This window comes from Platichthys flesus, chromosome 18 (genome assembly GCF_949316205.1).
Source record: "Platichthys flesus chromosome 18, fPlaFle2.1, whole genome shotgun sequence".
Lineage (NCBI taxonomy): Eukaryota > Metazoa > Chordata > Actinopteri > Pleuronectiformes > Pleuronectidae > Platichthys > Platichthys flesus.
In genome coordinates this window covers 15,118,718-15,140,781 of record NC_084962.1, presented here as the reverse complement: position 1 = coordinate 15,140,781, position 22,064 = coordinate 15,118,718, and the positions used below count along the sequence as shown (strand labels likewise).

At 45.7% G+C, this 22,064-nt stretch overlaps 2 protein-coding genes across 3 annotated transcripts; one reads left to right on the top strand and one right to left on the bottom strand.

The window, feature by feature from the left end:
* Window positions 1-303: 303 nt before the first annotated feature.
* syt14b (synaptotagmin XIVb) lies at window positions 304-9,471 on the bottom strand. Of its 2 annotated transcripts, XM_062410919.1 has the most exons (9): window positions 8,528-8,650; window positions 5,321-5,388; window positions 3,928-4,906; window positions 3,561-3,698; window positions 2,763-3,016; window positions 2,239-2,676; window positions 1,898-2,078; window positions 1,506-1,562; window positions 304-1,121 (listed from the first exon to the last, which is right to left on the bottom strand). In XM_062410919.1, exons 3-9 carry the CDS (start codon window positions 4,847-4,849, stop codon window positions 805-807), a joined length of 2,307 nt encoding a protein of 768 aa, XP_062266903.1. In that variant the 5' UTR covers window positions 4,850-4,906; window positions 5,321-5,388; window positions 8,528-8,650; the 3' UTR covers window positions 304-804. The 2 variants fall into 2 exon arrangements, with proteins under 2 accessions (XP_062266903.1, XP_062266904.1); XM_062410920.1 differs by lacking the exon at window positions 3,928-4,906 and having other exon boundaries at window positions 5,321-5,467; window positions 8,528-9,471.
* Window positions 9,472-12,783: 3,312 nt separating this feature from the next.
* On the top strand, window positions 12,784-18,019 carry LOC133973860 (cytosolic 5'-nucleotidase 1A-like). Its single transcript, XM_062411938.1, has 6 exons — window positions 12,784-13,014; window positions 13,106-13,273; window positions 14,648-14,777; window positions 14,902-15,024; window positions 16,245-16,429; window positions 16,824-18,019. The coding sequence occupies exons 1-6, from the start codon at window positions 12,901-12,903 to the stop codon at window positions 17,187-17,189; spliced, it is 1,086 nt and encodes a 361-aa protein (XP_062267922.1). The 5' UTR covers window positions 12,784-12,900; the 3' UTR covers window positions 17,190-18,019.
* The last annotated feature ends 4,045 nt before the right edge of the window (window positions 18,020-22,064 follow it).

Here is a 22,064-nt window from a genome sequence, read left to right as displayed (position 1 = left end):
AGTGGCATCAAGCAGAGCCGCTGCCGCCGTCCAATCCCGTCGGACGCCGCGAGCACGAGACCTGGAGTTCCAGTTGTCTCGTTTAAAGTGGCGTCAGATGCATAGTGTACAGAGTTCTGCAAGAGACACCCCCCCCCCCCCCCCCAACAGCTGGTAAACGCTTTGACTGATCATCCAAAAACATAAAAAAAACAAGGAGGAACACAGATGAATGGATCTTGCATAATGTCATGTGCATGTAAACAAACGGTCCAAAGCATAGCTGCAGCATGTGGTGGGCCTTTAGTCTTTAGCCTTTAACAGTCTTCTCTTTGTCAGTAATGGCTGCGACTGCTGGAGAGATGTCCGGTGTGCTGGTGGCAGCTGAAGTCCAGAGAAGTCGTTTGTTCGTCCTGGATCGAGCTCTTTGGTCCAAGTTTCACAGGGGGGGGGGGGGGATGTTTTTTGAAAGAGTTCTTTTAACATTGTCCTGTAAACAGTGTGATTCATGCAGACTCAGCTGGAGTCAGTGGAAAACGCCGGCTCTCGGTTCGAGTCCTTCTTTAGTCTGTTCCTGTCGATACAGAGGCCGGAGCTGGAGGTGACACCCCCCCCTACTGGTGCAGTCAGGAAGACGGCCTCAGAAGAGACGAGGCAGATTAAAGGGTGCTCGTCTCTGGCAGTGAAGATAGGAGCCCAAGCCTGTCCTCACACACACACACACACACACACACACACACACACACACACACACAGCTCGCAAGGTGCCTCCAGCTCGGCGCGTGCAGGGAATGCTGTCGATCTGAGTCTCTGTGAATCCTCGCCCTATGTGTCGGAGAGCGTGTGCCAGTGGCAGACCTGCTGGCCCTCGGCGTCCTTCATCTCCGTCCAGTGGGCCTGCTGCTCCTCGCCGGTGCTGTTGAGGCCCAGGGACACGCCGCCCAGCCGCTCCCTGGGCTTCATGCTGCTGCGGCGGCAGAACACCGACACCACCAGGGACACCTCGGACAGCTGGAAGAGCGCCACCTGGAACATGAAGGTCTCCTTGTAGGTGGGGTTGGGCTGCCCGCGGCACACGGCCGTCTTGCACTTGGACATCTCCTTGCCCTTGGAGTCCAGCATGGTCAGCTTCACGTAGGTGTCTGGGGGGGAGGAGGAGGAGGAGGAGGAGGAAGAGGGAGAGCGGTGAGAGAGTGCCATCCAGTGGTGAAACATGAGTACTGGGGAAAATGATGATTTGAATTGAGGCTTGAAACCCCGGTGATTTCCCCAGAGAGGCCATGTTACAAAGCTCCCTTTAGCTTTGTAGAACTTTTACATTCAAATTGAAAATAAAATAAAAAGTGAATTCATGTGTCTCCTTTGATGTAATGTTATTATAGACACAGATTTGGAGGATTAAATACCAGCAGTGTTTTATCCCTAACTTATGCACCAGATAGAAAAATACATATGGGTCATTTTATGCAAAAAATAAATAAATAGTTTTCAATAATATTTTCATCCAAAGATTAAAAGAAACTTACCTCTAATGATATAAAGCTGTCCCCCTACAAAGTGTTTTATACAACAAAACAGACCATCTGTGACACACACACACACACACAAACACACACACACACGCAAGGTTGGGAAGAAGAAAGAGAGGCAGCAGTCAGATCCAGCAGTTAGAAGATTGTGATACAGACCAGAAAGTTTCTCTTTCATAGGAAACTCTGATAAGCAGCAATTGCTTTGGCACTGTGGGTATTTCAAGTTGTCAGGAAACATTTAAATTAAATTGTGCTTCACTTGTTTTTGTTACTTTGCTGCTTTGCCAGAACATTTCCCATGAAAGTCAGAGACATTACAAAGGAGAGATCTCGCTCTGCAGCTCTTTCACACTGGCACAGGACCGTGAGTCAGCTTGGCCACTTACTGACGGGCTTATCGGACGCTGTGGTTTTGAAGTGGCTTCCCTGGATGACCTCGGCAGATAACCTTCCCGTGGCGGAGTTGTAGATGAGACCCAGGAGGATCTCGGGCAGGGACGAGTCTTCGGTGGAGCGGTAGGTCATGGCTCCTGCGCTGCGGGACACGCTCACCACGGAGCCGCAACCCTGAGAGACAAAGCACACCCCCCCCCCAGTGGTTCAGAGTCGTAACTGAAGAATTAGAATTAAAATCAGGTCACCAGCTTCCATCAAGAACTTTTCGGCCATGTGAATTGAACAGATTTTGGACTGGAGGTTAGTTTGCAAAATATGAAAGTGTTCTCACCGCGAGTTCAGAGCCGGGCTCCAGCGTGACAGGAAGAGCGATCTTGCCCTGGAGGTTGAGCTTGGTCAGGTAGAACACCTTCTCTCCCAGGACCTTCTCCTTCTTCATCCGCCTGATGCTGTACAGGCGGAATCGGACGGCGTAGTCCCCCAGCGCCTCCTGTTCCACTCTGGAGAACTTGAAGGTTTCGGTGAAGATGGGACACGGGCCCTTCTGCACCCCGGTCTTGGCCCGCTGCTTCTTGGTCGGCAGCAGCACCAGGTGGACCTGCCACGAGATGTTCCCCGTCTGTTTGAGGGCTGGGATGTCTGTGGCCGCGGTGACGGTGACGGCCAGCCACTGCTCGCTGGAGTCGTACTCGAAGGCGACGTCCAGCGTTCCGTATTTGGCGAGGGGCTCCGGCTCGTAGGCCGTGGGGAGCTGGAGACCACAGCCATCCTGGAGGGGGGGGGGGGGGAGCGGACTGACTGTGAAGTGATCTGATTGTGTTTAAAAAAGAAAACATTCTGCAGCTCTGATCTCACCTCAGGTCCCAGAACAGCTGTGCTGTCACTGGGTATGTCCTCCTCACAGCCCTTGTTGAGGTAGCTCTCCGTGTCCTGGTCCACGCTGGCCTCACTGGAGCCGCGGGGGCTGTCGCAGCGCTGGGGGGGCGACGCCCTCCGGACCCCTCGCTCGGAGCGGGAGGACGCGCGGGGGGGCGGGCCCTTGTCCTGGTACGGAGGAGGCTGCAGCTCGTTTAGAGAGGAATCCTTCTTCACCCTCTGGATGCTGTTGGCTGCTTCAGTGTGACACACGGAGGGAAACAGAAGAGGTAACGTGATATGGAAGAAGTGTCACTGGAGACAAACTGGGATCAGCAGAGTGACTCATCACGTATGCAACATACTGTCAGGGTCACGGACACAGGTCGTCCATCTTGCTGTTACTGAAGTTAGTGTCAGGCTTTGTACATCATCACATGTATTGTTGTGTTCATTACAAACGGGACATCTTGTGTATTGCTGTACGATGCATAGAATCCTCTTTTCTGTGCCAATATAAGGGCAGATCCAGGATTTGCAGTTTTTTGACATTTTCCCTGATTTCCCCAGAAAAGATTCACGGATATTGATGTAACAAATAAGGGAACTGGTGAGTGTGTGCACATTGATTGTATTTGAGGGAACTGTTCTATTGCTGGAGAGTTGTCCTCCGAAAATGAACTGATTACAGACGGACATACTGATCTCTACACCCCCCACGTTAAATGCCAGGAGGATAAACATTTTAGTCTACACACTGTTTTCATATCTGAGTCCAGTCCATGTTCACAGTCTCACCGTGGTCGCTGGAGGCCTCGCTGCTGTACCCCCCCCGCTCGCTGGGCTGCTTGCGTTCGCTGCTCCACGCTGACGTTGAGTTGTGCTGGGCCGTCGCCTCCGGGCCTCTGTCCTCCTCGCTGTCTGATGGAACTGCCTCTGCACACAGCACACAGACGCTCCGCGTCAAACTTTGCATTCATGTCGCAAAACCAGAGAATGTGTGAGGCCTGAGGAGAGCAGGAGGGCGAGAGCTGAGCTACAGAGACGTTCACACAACACTCAGAACAGACGAAGGATTAAAAGCTTCAGATTTCATTTTCAAAACGAGAGGAGAAGAAGAAAATCCAAAGAGTGGTGGTGGAAGAGCAGCGGCACACCCTCTGACCTTGGTTGCCTTTCTTTTTCTTCTTGCTCTTCTTTCCTTTCTCCTTCTTTTTCTCCACATCCGAGTCTTTTCCTGGTTTCTTTGAATCCTCTTTTGCGTCTTTTCCCTTCTTCTTCTTCTTCTTGTCCGACTTTTTCTTCTTTACCGTTGACGGAGGCACAGGAAGCTCGGCCTCTTCCTCATCGTCCCCCTCTCTCTCCACGCCGTTCTCCACCTCTTCCCCCTTTTTCTCCCTCGCCCTGCTTTCAGTTTCAGGTGAACAGGGAGCATCAGCACACTCCTCCGCCCCCTGCTGAGCAGCTGATTGGATTTCACCATCACTCATCTTTCTGCCTTGTGCACGACCCTCATCCGTTTTCTCCTCAATTTCTTCCTCCCGCTCTTCCTCCCGCTCTTCCTCTTTCTTTCTCTGAGCCTCTTTCTCGAGCTGCTTCTCCCTCCTCTCTCTCCTCCTCTGCTCTCTCTTCTCCTGCAGTTCCTTCTCCTCTTTCTTCTTCCTCTCTTCCTCCGCCAACTCAGCTTCCGTCTTTTTAACCCGCCAGCAGCCGTCCCTCCATTCCCACTCCATCTGACTCTGCGTGCGCTCGGCCTCGGCTGAGTCGCCGGGCTGGTTGTGTTTTGAAGCCGTGCTGCTCGTGTCAGCGTCTCTGCTCATTGGCCACATGCTTTTCCCGCCGCCCTTCCCTTCCTGTGCGCTGGACGTCTGAGCGGCCCCCTGCCCACCGCCGCTGCCCTCCCCGTCTTCCTCCTCGTGCACCTTCTTGATGACGGTGGTGACCTGCTCGGAGAGCTGGTCGCTGACGGCGTAGGTGGCATCGCTGACGGCGTTGGCCAGGTCGTCCACGCGGCTGGTGACCGAGTCCAAGATGGAGGAGATGTTAACAGACGGGAGGTTCTGCTGGAAGCTCTTGAAGAAGGCCATCTCTCAGCCGGGGGCCCTGGCTGCCACGCTGACCGCTAGATCAGCTCATTAGAGGCACTGACACGGACATGTGGGTGTTAGCAGCGTCACACTGTGAGCTCAGACTCACACACACATGCACATGGATATTGTAAAGATATAAACCATCTCACAGAGGGTCTCTTACTTACTACATTTTTACAACTTTGAATTTCAGTTCTATCGGTTATGATGGTATTTTAACTTCCGTGTTAAATCCTGAGATACAAACTGACAGTGCAAATGTGAAGTTGAAGGGGTTACATCTTTTAGAAGTGTTTTCTATAATGTTTCCTTGTGTGAATAAATCAAACAACTTGAGGGGGAGTGAATGAATTGTGGGTTTTATGTTTCGGTTACATTTGAGACATCTGAGGGTTTAAAGGACGGCATCTCACCAGTAATCACCCTCACGTGTGTGTGTAGATGCAGCCACAGTGTGTGTTAAGTTACCTGGCTGTGTGTTGTTATAACCACTGAGCTGTGACAGATCGTCGGGACTCCCCACTGACAGCTTGTTGCTGAGGTAAAGAAAAAACAGAGCCATCAACGCCATGAAGGCTGATATGGAAGACAGGACACCCAGAAGCTCAGGAGAGACTGAGGAGGAGAAGAAGAACAGAAATAAAGAAGGAGGGATGAGGGGCGGGGGAGGGGAAGACGGACAGAAAAAGAGACATTGAACAGAAATTAGACAAAAGACAGAACTTAAGCAATACTGATCATGGAGATATGCAGCAGTTCAGTTTGCAAAGTCAAACACAGAAAAAAATTGTCCCATGGCAGCAAATAAAAATAAACAGAGACGGCTTGCAAGGTTTAAAAAAGGACTATTTTGAACAAAACTACTTTTAAGGCTGTAAACAACTCTCCTTTGATTCCATAAATAATTTGGTTTGATGATTAGACGTCTTATTTTGGAATCAAACTCCCTGAATGTTGCCTTGTCAGGGAAGCATTGAGCAACGCGGTGGTTTTTCCACTTCAAAGACACATCAGATAGGATCTACAGCGAACACTGTATGTAGGCCAAGCGTACTGCATGGAGCCACGCAGCCCACCGCCACTGCTGCTGCTGCTGCTGATGGGCTATTTATACGACGGCCTCAAAGGGAACCAATCCGACTGAAACTCCGTATAAAGCCGGTGAAGACGCCCAGGGCCTGAACTTAATGGGCTCCAGCACAGACACACATGCAGAGTTGGGGGCGACGGATCACGGGCGGTGTTTCTAAAGAGCGAACGGCTCAGAGGAAAGGGCAGCTGGGGAAGTAAAGGTGGAGCCACACGAGGGGTCAGAGTTCTCAGTTTTGATTCAATTGTTTGGCCAATTAAAAATCCTCCATCTGTGTGTTTTTGTTTTTCCTGATATGAAAACATAGATTTGACAGAATCAACACTGCAGGAAAGATTTACATTTAAGTTTTATATTTACATCGCTCATCCTCATTTGTCTCATGTTCAGCTTTAAGGCGTCAGGTTCGCTCCTTTCTGGGTTGTGATATTTTTGGATATGTTTGTTTTCACGCTCTGTTTGTTTGTTTTTAAGAAAGATTACAACAATAACCGTTTTTCCCAGGGAGTCATTTATGGATCCTAATAAAAAGTCTAAGAGCGTTTGAAATCTGGTGCAGCTTGATTGCATGTAAGGAGACGATCAGGCCTTGGTGGAGGTTTGTATCTATATCTACTTCTAACTTGTGTTATATTATTGCATTGTTGTAACTTATTACTCATCCTACAAAGGATACTGTTGTTGTTTTTAGTGCATTCCTGGTTGAATAAAGGTTGGATAAATAAACAAGTACAGCTGAATTGATTAGTAATCCACCCAAAAGGTATCATCAATTATACAGATCATTTTTAAATTAAAAATCCCATTTTATAGTATCTTAATTTTTTTTTCTTCCTCTAATGTGATGCTTAATTGTTCATTATTGGTTTGTGGCTGTTAATTGGACAAAATAAGCTTTTAGAAGACATCCACTTTGGTTTCAGGGACATTTTTCCAAACAGTTAACTGACAAATGAAGAAAACATTCGGCCGACCAATAAATGATCAAATAATCTTTGGCTGCAGCTTCTTGAAAAACCGTGCAGGCACATTTCAGGTAGACGCCTCTGGTGAAGCAGAAACAGCTCAAACGGTATATTGCAACATGTTGTTTGCAGCAGGTGACAAGAGGAGAGGGAAAAAAACTTAGTTTGTCAAACCTCCTCGATACGGACTGAACTTATTATGGACAGACTGGTTTCACCATGGCAACAGGCCACTGCAGCCTGTCATCTGAGGCCGACTGCTGAGATGATCGATGCCTCGTTCCCAAAGAATGAGAAGAGGAAGAGAAACGAGAGAGAGAGAGAGACGTGGCAGCACAGGCTTACCTTCTCTAAATGAACATCCTATTCAAAAACAGCTGCTCGCGGAAAAAAAGCACCACTGCAATGAGATGATCTCAGAGGAGGGAAAAAACAAAGCTGTGGTGCTCTGGAATAATCCGACGTGTAATAAATCCCTCACACTTAGCGGCCGTCCAGCACTGGCCGGGTTTACGTATCGGCTCGCTTGCCCGCTGCTGACTCTCTGGTCGGTTGAGCCGGAACGACCTCTGCAGCCACAGGCGCCGCAGCCTCCCTCAGTCAGGAGTGATCGGCTTACGGCCCCCCGGTGCCCCCACTTCATACACGGCCCTGCTCCGTAAATGCCGATGACAGCTGAATAATTCAGACACCTGAGGTAACCTGACCCCTGCGCCAACATACGCTGGGAAGTAGAGTGGCAGCGAGTCGGAGAGCTCACCCGGCGATCAGTCATTTTAATGTAACACCCGTCATTCTCAGTTAAAATACGGAGGTTTCTCAAAGCGAAGCAGATTAAAGTGGGATTTGTTTTTCTCCCCCAGCACTTTCTGTGCCTTTCAACTCCCCTCTTTCAACCCGAGTGTGTGCACGTACAACTGGTGTGTCTGAAGTGAATCAACAAGAAAATGTAACAAGAACAAAAGTAAGTAAATGTGTTTTTGGAGGGCATGAACTGACACTGAACTGTTTGAAATGAGCCTCAGGAGTCGATCTGTCAGGTATCGACTCCAGAAAGCTGAGGAATAAACACGAAAAAACACAACCGTGATAATGATCTCAGAGCGCATCGACAAAATAAAGCTCATCTTCACGACACGTTTCTGGGACACAAACTACGCGAAAGTTCCTCATTAGGACTTTTAACCTGCGTTTCATTTATTCATGTGTTGACTTTTTATTCCAGTTTAGGACCGCTGCATATTTAACTCTGCTGTTGTTGATCGGCTTGTTCCAGAAGGAGGTGGCCAATCTGGAATTGTTGCTTACACATGGAGCTCTGATACGAAAACTAAACCTCCGCGATGAATAAATCATGAACACACAGCTGCCCACTTTTGCTGAAGTGAACTAAAACCCGATATGCCATGCATAATTCACCCGTCGACATTGTGCTCTCTGGGATCTCTATAGAGAAACTTTGTGGAGCATCAAACTTCAGGGACGATTCACAGGAAACAGGGAGGTTAAGAACTTTGGGTCAAACGGAGTCGGGCACGGGCGGGGGGGGGGGGAGAAGAAGCAGAAATGCATGCTTACAGAGACGCTCGAGTGCAGGGATGAGGTCTAACGGGGCCTTACCTCTTCTGGCACAGACGAGCTCATGGACACCACAGTTTCGGCCCCCTCCTGGGAGAGAGAGACAGGTGTAAAGTCGGCAGTCAGAGGTTAACATGTGATTTCGTGGGCTGGAGAAACATATGCTCAGGCCTCGGGTAAGAGGAGCGAGCAGATGGGCATCATGTCAGCAAACATTAAAACTGATTAGCTGGGACCAACCGGAAAAAAAGCACAATTACACGGGGGATTTTGAAAATCAAGCTGACGTTAATTTACCACTACGCCGATGTGTTTTGTAGAAATAGATTGTACAGCACACGATGGAGGAATGTCATTTCAAATTTTTTACATTTTGGGATATAGTTTTTTGTTGTTTTCTTGCAGTTAGGGTAGAAGGCCGATGCCGCGACTGAAAAACTCAGCCACCACCTTAGCTAACCTGGTTTCAGCTTCATGTTTAAGGCAACACAACTTATTCTCCTTGAAACAGCTTCTAAATGAGTTTGACGATTCACTGACCTCCTCCCCACTCAGCTCCCTGAACATCTGCTCTTCACTATGTAACTTTGATGAGCGAGTACGATCTCCTGAGAGAAGAGTGGAGCTGACTGAGAGTCACACAGTGAATCAGTTAAAAAGACTGAGAAGTCATTAAGAACCAGAGTTTACCTCCAATACTCAGCAAGGAATCTTTTGAAATATCATGATTTCTGAGCAGAGTTTGATGTATTAGGTTTTTTTTTTGGACTAAATTAAATCCAACAATAGATAAAATATGGAAAAATGTATCATTAAAATGTCCAGAAACGACGAGACTATGTTATACATTGAGAACATGGAGCCCAACCGAGTGAAATATCATGTGACTGCAGGGGTCGCTGTTGCTTAGTAAACGTTTAACAGGGTTGCTTTAACAGGCAGATATAAGTCATGTTTAATCATTGCTAAAAACATCAATAAGTTGTTCCCTGTAATATAGGTCAACTCCGTGCTAAAGACCAGTGAGTTAATAAAACAAACATGATTTTCTTCACTTTCTATAATTTAGGTACAAACACACGCACGGTCTAAACACAGATCTGTTAGTGAATGAGTGGATTCACACTTTACATTACATTACATTTAACTGACATGCTGTTACACGACCTGGTGTTTATACCAGTTTCTTTAACCCCCCCCCCCCGGATGTGTTGGCTTGTCTCTCGTAGAACAAGCCCGTCTCCAAAGTGCTGCGTCAGCACAGGAGAATGGTCTGAGCTGCACCCAGTGTTTTGAAGGTGGAGAAAGAAAATGCTCTGGTTTGTTTGTATTTTCTTTCACCACTCACATGTCGTGGGCGGGGCAAAGCCCGGGAATAGAAGAAAGAAGTTTGTGGACTGTGTGATTGCAGGATATAAAACTCGCCATTTTCATCCTTCAGGTCGCTAGCTCACTCCATAGAAAAATGAATTTTGTACCCAGTAACCATGTGGTGGTGAATCCTGATCGCTTGACTTACAATAAACCTACTCTCATACTTCTAATGTACAAATACTTTAAACATTGACACACTTTTCCATTATGGTACAAACTGTTTCTTCTGATCGATGTTGTAAATACTGTTATTTTAGTTGATGTTCTCAGTTACACGCAGCATGTTTCGCCGTCTCTGAGGTTTCTACGTTTTTTCCGCCTGTTAATAGTTTTTTTTAACAGGCGGGGGGGGGGGGGGGGGGTGGCGGTGTCCAGAGAATGTTGCACCTTGTTCCGCCCTATGAGACAAATAGTGATGTGTGAATATGAGCTGTACAAATAGAATGGGATTGACTGATTAATGTGGAGGGGAAGAGAAGAGCGCTGCATCAGGAGCCCAGTGGCAGGGTTACAGTCAGGGTTATCTATCTCGCTCTGTCTCTATGTAGCAGTCTCTCTCTCGCTCTCTTTCTCTCTCTCTCTCTATGTCAGGTCTATCTCTCTCTTTACCAGGTCTTTATGTCTCTCTCTCTCTACATCTCTCTCTATATGTCTCTCAGGTCTCTCACTCTCTCTCTCTCTACGTCTGGTCTATCTCTCTTTCTATCCGGTCTCTATCTCTCTCTTTATCAGGTCTCTCTCATTCCCTCAATGTCTATCAGGTCTCTCTCTTTCTATCCGGTCTATCTCTCTCTCTCTCTCTCTCTCTCTCTCAGGTCTATCTCTCTCTTTATCAGGTCTCTATGTCTCTCTATGTCAGGTCTCTCTCTTTTTTTTGCTCTCTCCCTCTCTTTCTCTCTCTCTCAGGTGTCTCACACAGCATCAACACTGCTGCACACTTGGCTGCACGTGACACGACGAGCACAGTGACGGGTCACGCGCCTGCTATTGAATGACTGCGTCTCTTTGACGGTGTCCCGGTCACTTTCCAGCCCTGAGGAGACATATGTCCATCAACATGTCGGCCATTGTATGCAGATCCCATTCCCCCCCCCCCCCCCCCCCCCCACACACACACACACACCTGAGCTGTTCCCGGGACCATTAGAGCAGAGGATCCACTGCACGTGCACATTTAGAAAGACAATAACAGCGCAGTGATTATTTATAACTCAACATGTTACTGTGTGAAATCGATACTAATCTATATTCATCCGCAAAGTTATCTAGTTCTTAAACAGTAGCAGAGCACAGGAGGTGGACACTGTTGTGAATTTATCATTAATCAATCACTTCATTGAATCAATCACTACATTGAATCAATCACTACACTGCCTAGTGTGTTTTAATCGATTACCCCCCCCCCCCCCCCCCAGGCGTGATCGGGACAACCGGAGCACCGGGGCTGTGTGTGGTCCTCATGCCCGCCTCAGCATCCTCTCAGACGGCTCGTGGCTCTGAGCATCCCTGCATCACCAGCCCCGCGAAGCTAGTTAGCTGCTGTCCCAGCACCGCGCTGCACCACGGACCCGTTTATTAACACACAATAACCACTATGAAAACAACAACAGACCGGAGGGGGGGGGCAGCCGGTCGTTTTCTACACGACGGTCTCTGTCCGTCCCGTTCAAAGTTTCACACGCGTCCCGCAAGACACCACAGTACTCACCGTCTATCGCCATGATGCTTCGTGTCGGACTCAACCAACTGTAGGGGGGGGCGAGGGGGAGACGGGGGGGGGGACAGGTTGTGTAAGGGTGCAGCGTAGAAGTTATGTTATGATACAGTGTGATACATTATGTTATGATACATTACTTTATGTAATGTTGTGTTTTTGTGTTGTGCTACAGTATTTTGTGTTATGTTATGATACAGTATGATACATCATGTTATGTTATGTTACAGTATGTTACATTATATTATTTGATGTTACAGTGTGATACATTATGTTATGTTATGATACATTATGTTATGATACATTGCTTTGTTATGTAATGTTGTGTTTTTGTGTCGTGCTACAGTATTTTGTGTTATGTTATGATACAGTATGATACATCATGTTATGTTATGTTACAGTATGTTACATTATGTTATTTGATGTTACAGTGTGATACATTCTGTTATGATACATTATGTTATGATACATTGCTTTGTTATGTAATGTTGTGTTTTTATGTTATGCTACAGTATTTTGTGTTATGTTACACTGGTACCTTATGCAAGCTTATGTTATACTGTTATGTTTTATCTTATCTTAGGTTACAGTATGTTATGCAACATCACATTATATTATAGTAAGTTACTGTATGTTGTTATGTTGGTATGTTATGTTACACTATGTTAAGTTACTGTACGTTACAGTATTTTATTTTACAGTGTGTTATATTATCTGATGTTTTGTTATGTAACACTGTGTTTTGTTACATTATTGGGTATTTTATGTAATATAATGTTACATAATGTTACGTAATGTTATGTCACACTACACTGTTGTGTTATCTTACATTATGTCATGTTACTCAATGCTATAAAGTATTATGTATTGATCTCTGTTGTTATACTTTCTCAGTTCTAAAAGGAACCACATCAGCCAGCAGGGGGGATCCAGATGTTTTGGCTTCACTATCTCCATCTGTAAGTGTTATGAGGGAAACTAGGTTTTTGTGCAGAGGGAACTTTCTAGGACAAACCCAGACTGTTGCATAAAGTGTTGTGTTGAGTATCATCCAATATGTGAACAGAGCGTTTGATACTTGATGCACTTTGGGAAAGAGGCTCAAACTCCACAGCCCGCGGTGTCCACATACTTCTGGCCATTTTCAAAACCGCCCGGGCTGAAGTGATGCCCCTGCGCCCGACCTGCTGACGTCACTTAGAAGACACGCCTACCCCGAGGTTTTCCTCCTCTTGCACTTCCGCAAAGTTTCCACCTCTTCACCTCCTCCTCCTGCCTCCTCTTCCTCCTCCGCGAGTCCAGACGCTCCGACACCTTCCGCATAAACATGAGTGAAATCAAGCCTCCCGGTCCCAGTGGGGCCGAGGACAATGGCGAGGAGAAGGACTGGGCCGAGGCCAAGGCTTTCTTTGACAACCTCAAAACCAACAAACCGAGACCTGTGAGTATTTCCACCGGAGGAGGGAGAAACTTTATCCTCTGCTGGTTCTGCACATTTGACGTCTTCCTGTCTCCCCTCCATTGCCTCCCAGCCCAAACCGCAGTACGCCGTCACCATCGCCGTGTCCTCCCGCACCCTCTTCAACATGGTGGCCGAGAGGAAGATCTACCAGGAAGAGGGGGTCGAGAAGTACGTGGCGTACCAGGTGGAGCACGAGAGCGAGCCCCTGGAGCCAGGCGCCGCGTTCCCCTTCGTCAAGGTACGGTGGCCCGGAGTCCGCCTGCTGCGAGGTGTCCACAGGGTGGGGCCCAGGTCCCCCCCCCCCCCCCCCCCGTGAACTTTGTGCATAGCAGACAAATTAGAGTACAATGTGTAGTGGGTGATCTGCAGTGTGTAGTTCCTCTCTGTGTTGCACCTTGTGGGTGACACGCCCCAGTAGGTTGTGTAAGGGCAGGTATTTGTCTCTTGGCACCGACAGGAATACAATCAGATTCCTTTTAAAAAGTAGAAACTAGATTGGCACATAGAGGAGCGCATACCCCCGACAGCCCATTAAGCTGCACCAAATTACACACACTCATAAATATCAATTCATATTCATCAGGATCAATTGATTAATCCCCTGGAGAAACAATGGAAATGTGGAAAAAATGCACTATATCTCAATGTTGGTTAAAAAGCTGTTTATAGATCTGCACCACAGTTTGATGAGTTCCTCCCTGACCCGTCCAGCGTGTTTTTGCGTAATCTTGTTCACAGTCTTAACTAAACTTTTCTGCGGCTATTGATGAAAACAATATTGTGATAATTACTGATATTGTTTTATTTCCCGGCCCTGGTCTCTTTTCATCATCAACAGATGTTCTCTCCTCAGTTTCAGGCAGTTGATTCTGTAAAAGTCAGATATTATCCAGATTTTCATTTTCTAGAGGCTCCTTGCTGATTAATCCAAATTGTTCCCAAGTGCCAGGACAAAGAACAAAAAGGGAAATCAGTCTTAGAAACCATAACGCTCATCTTTGCCTTCAGAGCGGCTTCACTTCCTCCTGAGGGCTGTCAAACGAGCCCTGCATCAACATTCCTCAGCAGGGAGATGTGTTTTGAAGGATAAAGTACTTTACAACTTCCCACACGGGTTTGATCAATGTCCAGGGCCGAGCATTGTGCCGGCCTGCTGATGCTCACCAGAACACTACTTATTCATGAGCAGTTTCACTGGGGGAGAAAGGACACGACACAGGGAGAGTGATTGCAGCCGTTAACGCGACGACTCAGTGACACAGCAGATCTGTTACCTGCTGGTGCACAGCTGACGGGTTCTTTCCTTTGCACCGGTGCTTTGTTCTGGTTGTTTTTTGTATTTTGAATGGAGGAGTTGCTCTAATTTCCTTTTTGGCCGTAATGTCCAGCCTTGCTTCACATGACCAGTCGTCGGTGTCACACATGTCCACAAAGATGAGCAGAGCTCCCTGATGATGCCTGTTCCGTTGTTTCAATGCCTCAATGTTCCCCTTTTCAGAATCTCTTTGACATTACTGAAAGAAACATGTGGTAACGATGTTCCAGTCGTTGTAACCCCGTGTTGACACAACCCCCGGGTGTCTGATGTGAACCTCTGCCTCCTCTCACTCAGGCGCTGATGAACGTCAACGCTCGGCTGAGGGAGCTCTACCCCGACAGCGAGGAGCTGTTTGACATCGTCCTAATGACCAACAACCACGCACAAGTGGGGGTGCGCCTCATCAACAGCATCAATCACTACGGTACGCCTCGGGCTGAAACAAACATCGTTGATTTACTGATGTTTGCAGTCTAGTCACTCTGGATTCGAAGAGGCGCTGGGTAATTAGAGTGGGGTTTCTTCCACTTGCTTTTTATTCTTTTCAGATTTGACCATCGAGAGGTTCTGTATGACCGGAGGCCAAAGCCCAGTGGGTTACCTCAAGGCCTACTTGACCAACCTGTACCTCTCCAAGGACTCAGAGAAAGTGACAGAGGCCATAGAGCAAGGTAAGCTGCCGCTGGAGGAAGAATCCGAACTTCTGTTAAACGCGAACCTTCTCCCAAGCCGTTTGGAATCTCTTATAGGTCACAAGTCTCTCAGCAGCCTTGAGATGTCTCCGTACCTCGCTGATATTTACACACTCGCACGTTGACTTAGTGGCTGACTCATTCACACTGTGTGGAGGAATCCCGACCGCTCACTGTGCAGCAAGAAGGAAGGCGGCGTATGATTTACGGCTCCCTGTCGTCTAAAAACTCACCAAACAAACGTTCATGAGGCGTAAACACTGAAAATAAATCATCTTTAAAAAGGCCAATTGTTAAAAAGTGTTCCAGATTCTTAAAAATCCTTTCAACTGAATCTATCTGGCTTTAACCAGAAGATTCGACTGATTAATTAATATGTTTTTGTTGATAAAACTCACATTTAACATCTGTAAGCGGGAGAAATCCGTGTTCACGCCCACAGCCGCCCACATACAGCACACGTGATGCTGTTCACGCTGCCTGGAGCAGGTCAGATGAGACTGGATCTGACCTGCACATGGACAGACTTCACACCAGCTAATGCTTCACCCGCGTACTGGTGTTTATAACACGTTTCGGCCACAGCTTATCATCGCAGGAGACGTGTGGAATTCTGATGTGTCTCACACAATTCTCTCATATGTTGTTTCACAGTTGTTACTTCTTGTGAACAACCACGTCGATAAATAGAGAGATAGATAGAGAGATAGATAGATAGATAGATAGATAGATAGATAGATAGATGGATATATAGATAGACAGATAGATAGATAGAGACATTGTGTAATTAGTCAGCAGTGTAATGTAAATCCACATATAGGATAATAGTGAAAACCTATTATGGCCCTTAATTTCATCCTAGCCTTTGCTTTAATTAAACTTTTTATTTTGTATCATTGCTTTTACACATTTTTTAAGATGTCATCCTTTATTTTTTGATTTGTTCTGTTTTTGTTGCTATGTTCTCTAACTACCTTTTTCTTTTAAAGTACGTTATGCTGCATTTGATCAAAAGTAATATATAAATGAGGTCATCTTCTGTAATATTTTTATTACAATATTATTAGTAGTAGTAGTATTACTATTAAACTACTGTTAGAACCATAAATACCCAGTGTAGTCTTTTAGGTGAGGAACTTTACTGAACTGTGTATAAAAGATATAAAATTAAAGGTGCAGTCTCCTCTCCCCTCGCTCAGGAATCGCTGCAGCCACGATGTTTACGATGGACACCCAGAGTCAGCTGAGCGACACTCAGCTCCGGGTGGCGTTCGACGGAGACGCCGTCCTCTTCTCTGACGAGTCTGAGATCATTGTGAAGGAACACGGCCTGGACACTTTCTTTGAGCACGAGAAGGAATTTGAGAACAAACCTCTTGCTCAGGTAACCTACACTTCGACTTTAATTAAATCCTACAGAATAAACTGTTCCTCTTCATAAAAAGGCAGAAGTTCAAATGGACTACCTAGTAATTATGTTTTGCATTGTGCTGTATATGAAGAGCTGTCAGGCAGGTTTAGAAACCCGCTCAGCTGAAAGTCAAGACTTTACAAGCTGAATTTTTGTCTGTGTGGGCGTGTGTGTCTTTAGGGTGTAGAATTAGGTTTAGATCAGTGTTCGGTAGTTTGTAATGGTTAAGGTTATGGTGAAGAGATAGAGAACGCGTTCTGCTAGTAATGTTTTATAGATAGAAATATAGTATTGGTTTAATACTAGTCTTCCCATTACCTCTGTTGAAGGATCTGTGTTTAATTTACTTGATCCTCTGACTTTCCAGGGTCCTTTAAAGTGTTTCCTGGAGGCTCTGGGGAAGCTCCAGAGAAAGTTCTACGCCAAGAACGAGCGCTTGAACTGTCCCATCCGAACCTACCTGGTCACGGCCCGCAGCGCCGCCAGCTCGGGGGCCCGCGTCCTGAAGACCCTGCGCAGCTGGGGCCTGGAGATCGACGAGGCCCTCTTCCTGGCAGGCGCTCCCAAGGGGCCCCTGCTGGGGAAGATCCAGCCGCACATCTACTTCGACGACCAGATGTTCCACATCGAGGGCGCCCGGGATATGGGAACCATATCTGCACACGTACCCTACGGGATCGGACAGAAGTACCACAAGGGCAAACTCATCGAGCAGCCCGCTAAAAAGGAATAATTATAATGAAATGTAGTGGTTCACCATTATGCCTTACACTACTTCCCTTACTGCTGTTTTAGATGAGAAACAACGGATTCCTCACCTGTTGTGACCACATGTTTACCTTTTTAACGCTGTGCCGTTATATCAATGTGTAGTTTATTTTATATATCTTGCCTTTGGCTTTTGGATCTTGTCATGTAATACATAATCACGTTGGGATAATGCTGTTTATCTGCTGTGGTCCCTGTTTCTTCTACATTGGGTCTTTTATAGTAACATCACCAGCCAGGTTGAGGGTAACTTTCCAACTGCAGCCAACCTTTTTGGTTGTCTCACATTTAATGGGTCTCAGGAACGTCAGGGTTCTATTTTATTTTATTTTAAAGGGACGTTTATCAAGCTAGCATCTAAAAGGCTTAACATGTTGTGCTGTCTGTCTTTGCTGTTGATGCACAAACATTACAGTCAATCTTTTACAGTCATCTCTTGTTTACACTTAAAGCTGTTTTTTGTACGTCGGGCATCGCACTGTAACCACACGTTGCTTTCATGCTCCTATACGGGAGTGATGACACGACGTCTGTATGCTGGAGGCGTTTTTATGTATTTTATATTGCAAAAGCTCTAAAAATGTATAAATATCAGAATATCACCCAGGAGTTTACACAGTTACACTTGATTGTAAATATATCAACACTGATAATATTTCTCTCTATTATGCATGAATTGTTCTTATGTTGCAGTATCACAGTAATATTTGTACACCATTTGACTTTCTATGCTCTGATGTTTGTGTTTTAAAAAAAAAAATGATGTGGTAGATAAATAAAGAAACGTGGACGACACTTGTCTGCTTCTGTAGTGGAAAGTAAATAGGACACAACTACAATCTTCAGGTACTTAATACTCATTACATTTCATTATTTGGCAGGGGACATTTATTTTTACTTTTACTCAGGTTGAGGACTTCATACTTTTCCCCGCCTCTGGTCTTTGTACATCTCAGCAGTAGATGGCGCTGTTTACCTGGAGTTGCTGTTAATTGTGTCAGTGTCAGCCCTTTTCATTTTGCATGTACAGAGAGAAACAAACCACAAGGAGCTGCTCTCGTTAAACCAGAAAGAAATAAATGCTTTTCCCTCTGTTTGTTTCAACCGAGCCCCCCCCCCCACCCCCCCCCCCCCCCCCCCCTCCGCACATTGTTCTTTGTGCTAAAATATCACCGCCAAGCAAAAATAACAATTAAAATCAGGCCTAATTGGAAGTTAATGAGATATGCTGCAGTTTCAGATGTATTAGAAATAGCTGAGGGTTTATCCTCCTGGAGTAACATAACACTTTGATATGAGGATTGTTTGTGTCTGTGCGTGTGTTCGTGCTCGTTTGTGTGTGCGTCCTTGTGTCTGTGTGTTGGCGTGTGTCAGGAAATAGCTTTGTTTTTAAAGGGAGAGATCAAGAACTCAAGTTATTTATGTATATGTATGTTTTATTCATACTGGACGTCTTCAGATGCTTTATTTATGTAACAGTAGAGTACCAACAATTCAGTAGCAACTAATGGTTCTGCTTTTAAAATCCTTAAGTAAAAGTGCAAAAATATTGACAGAAAGAAAATAAAACAAGTATTTGATGCAGAAATTCTAAAAAGTATATTAAGGGGTCCTTAAGACTGTTAGGTCTTTATTAAAGTGTCTTTGGTGTAAAATCTGAATCTCCAAAGAGAGTCGTCTACTAAATGTAACAAGTCGAGTATAACTGCTATAACTAGTCAATGTATTGATCTCCATAAACTATTTTGGCCTTTGACAAATGAGTTTAATCTTTTTAAGCAAAGTGTTCTGGTTCCTGTTTCTCAGAAGAGAGGATTCGATGCTTGTCTTTGTCCAACATGTTCCTAAACTGAATATATTTGAGTCTTTACACAGTTGATGGCCTCACCACCAGCATATTTCACTATTTTCTGACAAAACTCAAACAAACTAATTGATCTGGTGGAGCAGCAGAAGCACATCAGTTTGCATAAAACGGAGAAGCTCACGTATAGAGGTCAACTTTCATTTCATGGAGCGCACTTGAGGAAATGTTTTAAATTTTCATCACAGCCAAACCGTTTCAGTTCATCGTTGTTGCTTCTGGATTCTCTTTCAGTTTGTGCGACACTCGGATTCAGCAACAGGCATCTTAACCAATTTAGTCACTATGGTGATGACTGTGAATATTATTCCCTGCCTTAAATTTTATGTAGAGGAAACAAGAAGATCACCCGGGGGGGGGCCGGGTTTATTCTAATTTGGTAATATTCGTTGGTGGAGTATATTCGCGCAGAGGCGATGTTTTGACAGAGTGTGTGTATGTGTGTGTGTGTGTGTGTGTGTGTGTGTGTGTGCATCCCCGAGAGCTGGGACCAACTGGCTGTTGCCATGGATACTCGGTGCTGACACCACAAGAACTGTGTAGGCTTGTTGAAGATATAATTAATAACAAAGGATTAGAGGCAAAGGTAGCATGGGGCTCAGTGTGAGAAACCTCATCACACAGTTACTATAATTGACATCTTGTCCTTGTGTGTGTGTGTGTGTGTGTGTGTGTGTGTGTGTGTGTGTGAAAAGTTACCAGCAGAATAACTGGAAACACGACTCTCGTTCTCGGCCGCTGCATTTTTCTTCCTGACAAGCAATTTGCTCTAAATATGTTTTCTTGGTTGGTGGCCAGGAAGTTGTGGGGTAGATGTTGTTGTGAAAGTCGTTTGTTTGGACCAGCATTCCCCTAATGCCGACACGCTGGATTATCTCATAAACACTTATTTAACATAATTAGATAACTGACAATTATATAATAAATGAATGTTTCGGCAAAGAACACGCGAAAAGTGTGTTTGATGTTTACATGGAATAAATACCAGGATCCACTTGTTGCCAGACCGGTTTTGCATGTATTGTCTTTAAGATAAGAACAGATGTTGTGTCTCAAAGTGAAACCTTACATTTTTTGTCATCATGTCAACATTTAAATGTCCAGTTTTTTGGTTTATAACTAAATTCATTCAAAGCTAGTGTCAATCCTTATAGCTTTAGCTGTAGTTTGTGATATTGATGGTGTAACAAAGTAAAGCTGCTTTCAGACAAGCACTGAACTCCGAATAATCTCCTGACAAACTCCAGATAATCTTCTGATAATCTCCTGACATCCTCCAGATAATCTTCTGATAATCTCCTGACATCCTCCAGATAATCTCCGGACATTGTTCAGATAATCTCCTCACTATTTCCAGATCATTTCCTGACATTCTCCAGATGATCTCCAGACCTGCTCTTGATGGTCTATATATATGTGATTGCAAATGTCCAAGGGAAAGTCCCCGGAGTTTCTCCTGCTGGCTCCCTGGTAAGAGTTCTGGATAGTGTCCAAATTAGCTCATGTTATAAACCCAGTAAGAGATCCTCCACGGGAATCAGGCAAGCAAGTGGGCGTGTTGATGATTTTTTAAATATGCGGCAGATGCAAAAGAGAAAAAAGAAAAGCGGTGCCACACACGTAGAAGACACCAGTGAAGATGTCACGTGATCTTTTGTGATAAGGGCACAGAGTATGTAGCACCTATCTAATGCATTTTTCACAGACGTTATAAATAGTTCTAGGTGCATAACAGTAAAATAAGAAATAGCTTAGCTAATGTCTTTTTAATGCAAAAGAGCCCAAAAGTAAACACAATGAATCGGACTGTGCTGTGTGTTGACCCATGTGTGTGTGTGTGTGTTTTACATTAAGGCTCTGCTTTAGGGAAACTGTGGTCTATGGTAATGACATGTATTGAGGTCAGCTGGTCCCCCTCCCTAGAAACACATCCTTATAGAAATCAGGGTATATCCAGACCCGCTGTAGTCGAAGCTATAGCTTGAGATTCAGTCGTTGTGCAGTTCACGTGTTCACATGTTTACATCTCTGACGTCTTTGATCCAGCACCAGTGCTCTGGAATAGTCTGTGCCAACATGCTTCCTGTTAGAAACAGAGTGTAATTGCTGTCTTACTGAAGCTGCAGCAGACCTAACTGCGTGCTCTGCAGGGATCCCAGGAAACCCATCTCCGCACTTCCACATTGAGCTGGCCCTCATTCAATTTAGTCCATTCTCATTTGATTGCACAGTGTGCTCCGCGGAAAGCGACCCCACGAGTCCAGAGGCATTGACAAGTGCCTCCGCATGAGATGGATTAGCACTGCCTCATCGACGTGTTGCTTCCTCATTTAGCTCTTCACACGTGCACCTGTCCTCCATTATTGACATGCTCAGCCAAGATAAAAGACGCTGTTAGCGGGCTCCACACCCCCGATACCCATTCTGCAGACCTGCAGACGGGAGCAGGTTAGGTGATTCTCTGAAAATGCTTCTAACGGGTTTCGAAATCAATCGCTGCTTTGCCTTTGAAAAAGGAGCCGGAGAGAGGGAGGCAGCGATCGTGCTGATATCACGTCTCTTGAAGTTTTGGGTCGGGTTGCCCTCATGCACGTTATTAATTCACTGACACATTTTATGAGTTTGTGGGGTAAAAATATTAAATGGTGCAGCGTGAGAGTAGAGGAGATGACTTTTTCCCTCGGGCGTATTAAAATCTATCTGGCCTGTGCGAAAGGGGATCGGCTGCTCTTTGTCACCGCCATCTTTAATATGTGTCCCATGCTGTTTCATTGCCGTCGCTGTAATTCAGTCACAAGTCAAACTGGCTTTTGTCATTTTTTCTTTTAGAAGCATCCCAGTGACCCCGTGTCCGGGCCAGTGTTTAGCACGAGGCTGAGAGGACAGATGGGAGAGCAGCCGCCGATGAAGTGCAGGCCGATCGGGGACAGAAAGAAACTGCCATAGTGACAGCTGAGCAGGCCATACTTCTCCGTG